Raw genomic sequence first — 10,981 nt, forward strand, 5'->3', positions numbered from 1 at the left:
GGGAGCGGGGCAGCCGGCCTGGCGCGCAAGCGGGCCGGCCTGGGTGCGCGGCGAGGAGGGGTTTGCGCCGCCCGAGTGACGCAAGAGGCGCGGCTCGGCTTCCCCTTCTCCCCGGCTGGCGGAGGGTGATCGCGGCGCTGAGGCCATCAAGGTACTTGGGTGGCGGGAGCCCAACCCTGACGGAGCCCCGGGCATGTTCCGTGCCCGCCTTTCTTCTACACGGGCTGGGGTCGGGCTGGCCCCATTGCTGAGGGGGCGGGGAAGGGCGCAAATAAACTCTACAGCTCCCCTTGCCGACTCTCCCTGCGAGCCTGCGCCGGCTGGATGGAGTCCGTCTTCTAGGGTCAGAGCAGCTGATAATTAGCTTGGTGTCGGGGTGTTCCTTCCACCCCATTTCCTCCATCCAAGCTCCCCTCCCCAGAAGCAGGGAGTTATGTGGGATAAGAGCATGGATGAGGATGTCAGCTCTGCACAATTAGGATCTCCTTTGTGCTGGGGGGGCCTCCTTCTGACGCCAGAAACATCAATTTTACTAATTAGTTATTTTTTAATAAATATTACGTTAAAAAAGATTCTCACCTGACTCCTTCAAAATTATCAATCCTTTCCCTAATTACTCTGGCTTCTTCACATGTCGAATATCCTACTGAAAGATTAATTCCTCTGCAAAGTATAACAAGAAAAAGGTGTTTTACCATTTGGGGTTTGACCACCAAAGTAGTTCAGGAGGGTACAAGGCAAAAGAGAGGATAGGTGGAAGAGGAAAAAGCTGCAGGACCCAAACTCTGCCCATACATGTTGCAAAAATACTAGTAATGTCTTGTAATAATGGTATAGAATGACAGAAAGAGTTGCTGTCAAGACTAAACAATGAACTTTCTGTATAAATAATCTTTAACAAGAATTAATATTGTGCAAATTATAGATTCAAATAGGTCACTAGTTTATCATCTCATTTGCTGGCCTTGGGAAGGGTTTTAGTTTGTTGATTCACTTGAATTAGAAAATCTCAAAGCTAAAGACTCCTGTTCAGTAGGTTTAGAAACTCCCTTCACTAAGGTAGTGTTTGCAGTGTGACCCTAGTAGCCAAGGTGCTCAAACTACTGAGATTGGAAGCAGCTGAAGATGCCTTTTAATCTATACTGAGTCTCAATCACATAGGATCACAAGTTACAGCTACATGCAGTAACAACAGCTGATATCCAGTATTCTTCATAGTTTTATCAGGACTGGGTTCCCAATGCAGGAAAGCACTTAAGCACTGTAGCTCATGAAAGCTTATGCTCAAATAAATTTGTTAGTCTCTAAGATGCCACAAGTACTCCTTTTCTTTTTGCAGATACAGACTAACACGGCTGCGACTCTGAAACCATACTTTAGGAATGTACTTCAGCACTTTTTCTGAGTAGAGCTGCATTCTTAAAGTGGGGTCTGGGTTGTCTGGTTTAAACTGGGGCAAATGTCAGCCTGTATTCCAATGGTAAAAGAAATTCTGAGACCTTTTACCTTTGGCACATTCTTTCTCAAAGCTGGCAAACTGTAGCCTGTTGCAGCAACTAATGGAAAACCAGATAGGTATGTCCCTTTTCTTCACAGAGGTCTGCTGCTATTCTTTTCTACTCCTATTAGCTAATTCAACAGGTTTGAGAGGCTTGTTGGATTTTTTTTTCTGGCCATTCTGCAACCATCTGTAATATACATGTCTGTAAGGAATAGGGAGGACAAAGACTGGAGGGAGATATTTCAAGGGTCTCTTGTGTTCCTATTACTTTTTCCTTTCTTCATATTTTATGATTGAAGGAGTAAGTTTGAAATAATGATTAGCAGAATTGTTGTAAAAGTTGGTGGCACTCTAAACTGTCAGTCCATATTAAATGGACATTTATATTAAAATTATTTTTGTATTATTACTCTTCTGCATCACACAAAGGTTATTTTATTGATTTAGGCTAGAGAACAGTATCTGAGTGATCCTCAAAAATTATGCACAATGGGGTGGAATTAAACACAGGTCCACCAAGTAAAATTAATTGCACGAACACAACTGCAGTATTTACATGTATTATCAATAGAATGTTTTTGCAATTCAGTTTCTTACTTTCATGGGGAAGGAGGGATTTTTATTCCCCCCAGGAAACTCACCCTAATCCCAACATCTGGTTTCCAGCAGGTTTCTGCTTTTTAGTCAGCTTTTCTACTAGGTAAACTGAGACACAGGGTGGTCAAATAACTTGCCCAAAGTTACAGTCATATTGTGCTAACGCTGATGAAAAGGCATTTACTCTTGAGGTCAGTGTTATTGAAGGCAAACTTTCACCATCTATTACAAGAATTCTGCAAAATCACATGAAACATGTCTTTGTCACAGTTCTTCACTACCGAAGGGCTTTTCAGACTTAAGGCAATACTGCAGCTGTAAATTTGGGTTCATCCATAGTTACCACCAAGCAGCAGTTTTCCATGTGATTAGTGCTTCTACCCCATAAACAGAAGGGGGAGGGAGGGAGAAAAATACTGGATCGAAGTCTGAGTACCACAAGTGGTATATTTGCTTCCTAAAAAGCATGTGCACTTGGGGAAAAAATCATTACATCCCTCTCTTGCTAGCGTGGAGGCTTTTGTATTCTTTTTGCAGCTGATCTCTGAAAGCACAAATGGAGAGAAATAAAACTGTTGATATCACCCAAGGGTGTTTTGCGGATTTTATTTTGTTACTGTAAATTGTGAAACAGAACGAAGCCTAGTTACAGGCATGGTATTCTTGGAAGATACAACAGAGAGAGAGAAAGAAGTCATTTCTGCATTGGTCCTTACTATTAAAAATGTCCTCGAAAAATTCCTCCATAAGGATAGTAGATTGCCTCTGAAAAAATTAACGTTTGTTTGTACAATATCAGTATAATTTAATCTGTGTTCATCAATGAGAGACAAGATGGGAGAGGTAATGTTTGTATTGGATATTTTAGTCAGCAATGGTCCTTGTTTTATTTTGCATTTTGCTGTAGCTGTTTGTAAACAGAAATGTCTCTCCCTCTACTAGTTTTGGTCTTTCCTATCTGATGTACTTCTGTTTACTCCTTTTTTTTTTTTCCCCCCCTCCCAGTGGGAGTGAAATGAACATACCTTTTGGTGATAGTACTTTTGAATTCACATATTTGATGACACCATCACAACTCTGGGAATCAGCGGTGGCCTCAGGCCATGGTGGTTACATACACTTGAGCCAAGCCCCAGGTGCTCACACCAGGACAGTATACCAGAAAACCTTCTTTGATTCCTCATCGGCAATCCTGTTTGACGCTCCTGGGCTGCAGCAGAAAGAAATTCCCTACCTACCACCACTGTCTCCTTGCTCTCTGGGTCCATCTTCTGGCTTCTTGGACAATATAGTGGAGTAAGAATCTGAAGGCTTAAAAGTAGATGTCATAAGCAGGTAATCATAGCCTAAGTCAGTAGTTCTCAAGGGCTATGCGTACCCCTTGGGGTACACAGAGGTCTTTCAGGGGCTACATCAACTCATCTAGATATTTGCCTAGTTTTACAACAGGTTACATAAAAAGCCCTAGCAGTAAGTACCAACTAAAATTTCATACAGGCAAAATGAGAACGTAAGCAATTTTTCAGTAATAATATGCTGTGACATTTTTGTATTTTTATGTCTAATTTTGTAAGCAAGTAGTTTTTAACTGAGGTGGAACGTGGGGTACGCAAGACAAGTCAGACTCCTGAAAGTGGTACAGTAGACTGGAAAGGTTGAGAACCACTGGCCTAAGCGAGAGTTCAGGCAGGCATGAGAGGATTAGAGAAGTGGCATAGGAAGGTGAAAGTGGAGTGGTCCAGCATGGAAGGAGCTGGATGGAGTCCCCAGCCCATCTGTGAGCAGTATTTTTTAGTTAACTACAGCTGCAGACTTGAAACTTCTGTAAGTTTGAGGGGACATTCCTCTCCCAGCACAACATAGCAACATTTGTCTATGTTGTGTTGCCACTTTAGTTCATGCCTTTTTTTTGCTGCATGATTATTTTAATATTACATCATCATGCAACTTGATGAACCTCCAAACAAATAATGGGACCTGGAAATCCAGCACGCCTTGGGATCATCCTGTTAAAAGTGAGTCAGTCTAACAAACAGGGTGGCAACAGGAGCTCACAAAAAAGTTTAGCTCTCTCCATTGTGAAAACAGACCATTTATTCCTACCCTTTGTTTCCTATCTTTTAACCAGTTACTGATCTATGAGAGGACTTCTCCTTTTATCCCATCTACTTAGTTTCCTTAAGAGCCTTTGGCGAAGGATGTTGTCAAAGACTTTCTTAAAATCCTAGTAGTACTTTATATCGACTGACACCTTCAAAGAATTCTAATAGAGCTGTGGAAGCACAGCTTCCCTTTAGAAAAGCCATGTTGACTTTTCCCCAACAAATTGTGTTTATGTATGTGTATGATTCTTTTCTTTACTATAGTTTCTACCAATTTTTCCAGTACTGAAGTTAGGTTCTATTGCCTACCCCTGCCACATCCCAGAACAGCCAGTGAAAAACCATCAGAGACAACAACAAACAATCCAACCCACTTAAAGGTGGAAAAGAAACTCTGCAACATGCCAGGAGTTCACCCTGCCTGTGAACAGAAACAAAGGACTGTTTTCAGTCTTACATAGTTTAGAAAAAGGGACTTCAGTGAGGAAAAACCTTGGCAGAGGGGGACACTTTCATAGACATTTGGATCCTGGTTCTTGAGAAACCATTCAGCTCTGCCTGCAATGGACTGAACTTTCAGGAAAAATCTACTTTATTAGATAGGAAAGGTAACAGTTTATAAGTGTAGATCCAGGTTCGCTTTTATGATTGTGTTTCGTACAGTAACATCTTGTTTTCACCACTCTCTCGTTCCTAATTAATTTTTTTTTATTTCTTAAATAAATCCTGTTTAAGTGCTCACAAGTGCTGTGTGGTTTACAGGGTTACCCGCACCTTTCAGTGCAGAGGATCAGGAAATTCGGAGAGTAGCCAGTGTCAGTGACTGGATATCACAGAGGCATGATTCAAAGGGATTTGGGTGCGCCTATTGTTAACCTGCAAGGCAAAGGAAGGGCTGGGATAAGCCCAGAACAGCATGCTTGAGTGGTGAAGGGCTGGCAGTATCAGGGAGCTGACATCCAGTTACCACAAAAACACTCCCTTTTGCTGGATGCAGGGGGTAACAAGGTGACTCACAGTCCTGGGTACCCCAAGTACCATCACACCATGCTAAACCAAAAGGACTTGTATACACAAAACCACCACCACATAAAAAAGGTAAAAACACTTGGCATCAAGCAGAGCCACAAATGGCCATTTAATAGCCATCAAATTCAGCAGCCTCTTCTGTTCTCTCCAATGTCCCCCAGTTACTGCATTTTCACAAATTTAACATAAATCCCAGACATTATAAAGTAGGAAACAAACCTCTGAATTAAGCATCACTTAGGGCTTGTTTATACCACGCAGCTTTTAGCAACAGCTTTGTCGCTAAAAGTCAGTGTGTGTAAACGCTCTTTGTCAGTACTTCGTCGGCACTTTTGCCAACAATATACTTCCAGCCCTGCGAGCAGCGTTAGCTTTGTCGGCAGGAGAGTGCTCCTGCCGACAAAACTATGTTCACAGTGCCACTTACGTTGGCAAAACTTTTGTCTTTTGTGGATGGGCTTTTTAAGTACCCATGAAAGACAAAAGTTTTGTTGAAACTTTTCAGTGTAGACATACCCTTACTGAGTAACTGCATATGTGTGTGCTTAAAATGTCCTCCCAGGCACCACACACTTGGTTTCTTTAGAGGTGGTGGTAGTCTTAACAAATTTACTGGAAATAAATTTTTAAATAAAATGCTTTTAATTTGAGATATCAACTTTAATATTTAAAAAATGAAAGATAATGGGGGAACAAGTGTATACAAAATTTCCTGAGGGGAAAAAGACCAAAACAAACCACTTTGTAGATCATCTATTCTGTGGAGCACTAACTTGTCTGAACTTGTTTTAAAAAAACAACTTGCATAAAAAAATGCATCCTCACATTCAGACGTGCTTTCCTCTATGTTGTGATTTTTGTTTTGCTGGCTTTAGCATTCTTATAGTGAATAATACTGGCTCATATGTTTTCTAAAAATAAACCCTCATGTGCTCTTAATGAGATTTATGACTCAGTTTTCTCCCATATTCCACTATTTTTGTGTTTTTTTTTATAAATGTGGAAAATGCCCAACTTCTGTTTTATGTGTAGAAACTGATGTGCAGCTGGAGTCTGAGTTATGAATTATGAGAAAAAGATTTAAAAGCACTCGTCTTCAGTGTCAACATACAGCACTTCATCTAAGACAAAGACATTAATGTTTAGCTACCATTAAGTGTTGTTGTCTCTTAACAGACTGTGTACATGTGGGAACAAAAAAGAGGGACACTGTGTCAGTGTGTGGGCTGCAAATGAGAACTCCTGGCTCGCACATCTTGCTCCATAAGCAGTTCTTGCACTATATGCAGTCTTATTCCTGTTTTCTCTGACCTCACTGACACATCTCCATATATTTTCTCAAGTTTTGGGCCTCTAACCTTGTCCACTATAGAAACTTTTGTTAGTAATTCCATTATCTTTTTAGTGGATCTCTCCACCAACCTATTCTTATTTTTCTCAGCTCTTTACTCTTGAACTTTTCCAGGCTTTCTTTCAAGACTTGACAAATTTTAAATTGTTTTTATACCTTCCTTTCCCATTTGCTCCTGAAGAAGTTATCAAGATGAGAATGTCATTGATAAGCGTAACAGTGTATCTTCTTATTTGGAAAGCAGAGAAAAAAAACTGCACACAAAATCTACCTGACAAAATAAGTGAATTTCTTGCACACATAGCACTAACTATATGATGGTTTTGAAGTGCTAAGTACCTGATCTTTCTCTGATTTAACTATAACAATTAAAAAAATATTTCTCCAGGGAGTCTCAAAGGACCTTTTCACACAACGGCCTTTGTCTGCATACTAGATCACTAGATTTTTTTTTTTCTTGAAATTTCTCACTTTTTCCTATTACTCATATGGTCCACCAGTGGGAGCTCTTATGCTGACAAGGGACTGGCAGCCACTGGAATTTCAACTACCACGTCACTAGATCTTCTCTGAGCAGTGTTAAACAAGATTATGATTAAAACAGTGGTCTTCATTAACACTCCCACTGTTGCTAGCTCACTTGGTGAGGTGTAGCAATGGTGGGATATTCTAAGAAAAAAGTCTAGTGGAGACACAGCCTACGGTCAACGTCATTTTAGGATGGTTATTGCTAACACAATTGTAGCAGAATTTCTGTTACCTGTGTGGACAGGGATTCTTTCCTGTGAAAGTTAGCCAAATCATCCTGAAGATTACCCCTTACTGTAAGAGTATAGAAAAGCTTTATACCACACAAATATTATTGCATGTCTGCCTGTGTGTGTAAGAAAGATGTTGGACCCTCAGTAAGGCTAATCTGTTCATTTAGGAATGTGGCAGGAGATCAGTTCCAACTGCTTACAGTTCCTAAACCAAGAGTGTTGTCCTCCTTTCTGTTTGGAAAGGGCTCCTTCAAAGAAAGCATGGAAAGGAACCTTGAGAGTAAAGAGCAGAAGATTTAGTTTGCATAGGAGGCTTAGGGCTCTGTGGCATAGAGTTGTTCTGGATGTCAGATCATCCAGTCATGTTCTTGCACACTTTAAGTCATCTTCTCTTTTGCAGATGAGTCAGCATCCCAGTCCCTCAATCAAACGAGTCTATGACCAAATGTGAAAGTACCTGCACACCTACCTAATAGCTGGGCACCGTCACAGCGCTAGCTTACATAGACTCTCTTAGCAGCTTGCAGATTGGTCCCCTGCAGTTCAGGTTGATTGGAGCCAAAACAGCCTCCCTATTTCAGGCCTGATATAAGGGATTTGGCACAGCAGAAAGGCAGAAGCTTCCTATGCAGAGCCCTGAGTCAGAACAGAGGCAAATGGATGCTTAAAAGGTCCTTTCTGAGCACAAACAGTGCTCAGAGGTCAAAAGAACTCTCCTTCTAGAGTAGAAAAGTTCCCCACAGCAGCACAGAGCTAAGCAGTGGAACCACTGAGCCCTGGTCTACACTAGGACTTTAGGTCGAATTTAGCAGCGTTAAATCGATTTAAACCTGCACCCGTCCACACAGTGAAGCCCTTTATTTCGACTTAAAGGGCTCTTAAAATCGATTTCCTTACTCCACCCCTGACAAGTGGATTAGCGCTTAAATCGACGTTGCCGGCTCAAATTTGGGGTACTGTGGACACAATTCGATGGTATTGGCCTCCGGGAGCTATCCCAGAGTGCTCCATTCTGACCGCTCTGGACAGCACTCTCAACTCAGATGCACTGGCCAGGTAGACAGGAAAAGAACCGCAAAGTTTTGAATCTCATTTCCTGTTTGGCCAGCGTGGCAAGCTGCAGGTGACCATGCAGAGCTCTTCAGCACAGGTGACCATGATGGAGTCCCAGAATCGCAAAAGAGCTCCAGCATGGACCGAACGGGAGGTACGGGATCTGATCGCTGTTTGGGGAGAGGAATCCGTGCTATCAGAACTCCATTCCAGTTTTCGAAATGCCAAAACCTTTGTGAAAATCTCCCAGGGCATGAAGGACATAGGCCATAACAGGGACCCGAAGCAGTGCCGCGTGAAACTGAAGGAGCTGAGGCAAGCCTACCAGAAAACCAGAGAGGCGAACAGCCGCTCTGGGTCAGAGCCCCAAACATGCCGCTTCTATGATGAGCTGCATGCCATTTTAGGGGGTTCAGCCACCACTACCCCAGCCGTGTTGTTTGACTCCTTCAATGGAGATGGAGGCAATACGGAAGTAGGTTTTGGGGACGAAGAAGATGATGATGAGGAGGAGGTTGTAGATAGCTCACAGCAAGCAAGCGGAGAAACCGGTTTTCCCGACAGCCAGGAACTGTTTCTCACCCTAGACCTGGAGCCAGTACCCCCCGAACCCACCCAAGGCTGCCTCCTGGACCCAGCAGGCGGAGAAGGGACCTCTGGTGAGTGTACCTTTTAAAATGCTATACATGGTTTAAAAGCAAGCATGTGAAAGGATTACTTTGCCCTGGCATTTGCGGTTCTCCTAGATGTAGTCCTAAAGCCTTTGCAAAAGGTTTCTGGGGAGGGCAGCCTTATTTCGTCCTTCATGGTAGGACACTTTACCACTCCAGGCCAGTAACACGTACTCGGGAATCACTGTAGAACAAAGCATTGCAGTGTATGTTTGCTGGCATTCAACCAAAATCCGTTCTTTATCTCTCTGTGTTATCCTCAGGAGAGTGAGATATAATTCATGGTCAACTGGTTGAAATAGAGTGCTTTTCTTCAGGGGACACTCGGAGCCCATTCCTGCTGGGCTGTTTGCCTGTGGCTAAACAGACATGTTCCCCGCTGTTAGCCACAGGGAGGGGGGAAGGTTGAGGGGGTAGTCACGCGGTGGGAGGAGGCAAAATGCGACCTTGTAACGAAAGCACATGTGCTATGTATGTAATGTTAACAGCAAGGTTTACCCTGAAAGAGTGTAGCGACTGTTTTATAAAATGTGTCTTTTTAAATACCGCTGTCCCTTTTTTTTTCTCCACCAGCTGTATGTGTTTCAATGATCACAGGATCTTCTCCTTCCCAGAGGCTAGTGAAGCTTAGAAAGAAAAAAAAAACGCACTCGCGATGAAATGTTCTCCGAGCTCATGCTGTCCTCCCACACTGACAGAGCACAGACGAATGCGTGGAGGCAAATAATGTCAGAGTGCAGGAAAGCACAAAATGACCGGGAGGAGAGGTGGAGGGCTGAAGAGAGTAACTGGCGGGCTGAAGAGAGGGCTGAAGCTCAAATGTGGCGGCAGCATGATGAGAGGAGGCAGGATTCAATGCTGAGGCTGCTGCAGGACCAAACCAGTATGCTCCAGTGTATGGTTGAGCTGCAGCAAAGGCAGCTGGAGCACAGACTGCCACTGCTGCCCCTCTGTAACCAACCGCCCTCCTCCCCAAGTTCCATAGCCTCCACACCCAGACGCCCAAGAACGCGGTGGGGGGGCCTCCGGCCAACCAGCCACTCCACCACAGAGGATTGCCCAAAAAAAAGAAGGCTGTCATTCAATAAATTGTAAAGTTGTAAACTTTTAAAGTGCTGTGCTTAAAGTGCTGTGTGGCATTTTCCTTCCCTCCTCCACCACCCCTCCTGGGATACCTTGGTAGTCATCTCCCTATTTGTGTGATGAATGAATAACGAATGCATGACTGTGAAGCAGCAATGACTTTATTGCCTCTGCAAGCAATGATTAAAGGGAGGAGGGAAGGGTCGTTAGCTTACAGGGAAGTAGAGTGAACCAAGGGGCGGGGGGTTTCATCAAGGAGAAACAAACAGAACTTTCACACCGTAGCCTGGCCAGTCATGAAACTGGTTTTCAAAGCTTCTCTGATGCGTACCGCGCCCTCCTGTGCTCTTCTAACCGCCCTGGTGTCTGGCTGCGCGTAACCAGCAGCTAGGAGATTTGCCTCAGCCTCCCACCCCACCATAAACGTCTCCCCCTTACTCTCACAGATATTGTGGAGCACACAGCAAGCAGTAATAACAGTGGGAATATTGGTTTCGCTGAGGTCTAAGCGAGTCAGTAAACTGCGCCAGCGCGCCTTTAAACGTCCAAATGCACATTCTACCACCATTCTGCACTTGCTCAGCCTGTAGTTGTACAGCTCCTGACTACTGTCCAGGCTTCCTGTGTACGGCTTCATGAGCCATGGCATTAAGGGGTAGGCTGGGTCCCCAAGGATACATATAGGCATTTCAACATCCCCAACAGTTATTTTCTGGTCTGGGAATAAAGTCCCTTCCTGCAGCTTTTGAAACAGACCAGAGTTCCTGAAGATGCGAGCATCATGCACCTTTCCCGGCCATCCCACGTTGATGTTGGTGAAACGTCCCTTGTGA

General features: G+C 43.6%; 1 protein-coding gene across 3 annotated transcripts; it reads left to right on the forward strand.

The window, feature by feature from the left end:
* The first annotated feature begins 43 nt into the window (after positions 1–43).
* LOC140910951 (myb/SANT-like DNA-binding domain-containing protein 7) lies at positions 44–10,427 on the forward strand. 3 transcript variants are annotated; one of them, XM_073343171.1, is made up of 4 exons: positions 44–151; positions 3,104–3,433; positions 4,465–9,053; positions 9,639–10,427. In XM_073343171.1, the coding sequence occupies exons 3-4, from the start codon at positions 8,471–8,473 to the stop codon at positions 9,722–9,724; spliced, it is 669 nt and encodes a 222-aa protein (XP_073199272.1). In that variant the 5' UTR covers positions 44–151; positions 3,104–3,433; positions 4,465–8,470; the 3' UTR covers positions 9,725–10,427. The 3 variants fall into 3 exon arrangements, with proteins under 3 accessions (XP_073199272.1, XP_073199279.1, XP_073199264.1); XM_073343178.1 differs by having other exon boundaries at positions 4,484–9,053; XM_073343163.1 differs by having other exon boundaries at positions 3,104–9,053.
* The last annotated feature ends 554 nt before the right edge of the window (positions 10,428–10,981 follow it).

This window comes from Lepidochelys kempii, chromosome 1 (assembly GCF_965140265.1).
Source record: "Lepidochelys kempii isolate rLepKem1 chromosome 1, rLepKem1.hap2, whole genome shotgun sequence".
Classification (NCBI taxonomy): Eukaryota; Metazoa; Chordata; order Testudines; family Cheloniidae; genus Lepidochelys; species Lepidochelys kempii.

Coding starts and splice junctions, on each gene's coding strand:
- LOC140910951 (XM_073343163.1), top strand. CDS start 8,471: ATGCAGAGCTCTTCAGCACAGGTGACCATGATGGAGTCCCAGAATCGC. Junction 9,054..9,638: donor AGGCGGAGAAGGGACCTCTG/GTGAGTGTACCT, acceptor TTTCTCCACCAG/CTGTATGTGTTTCAATGATC.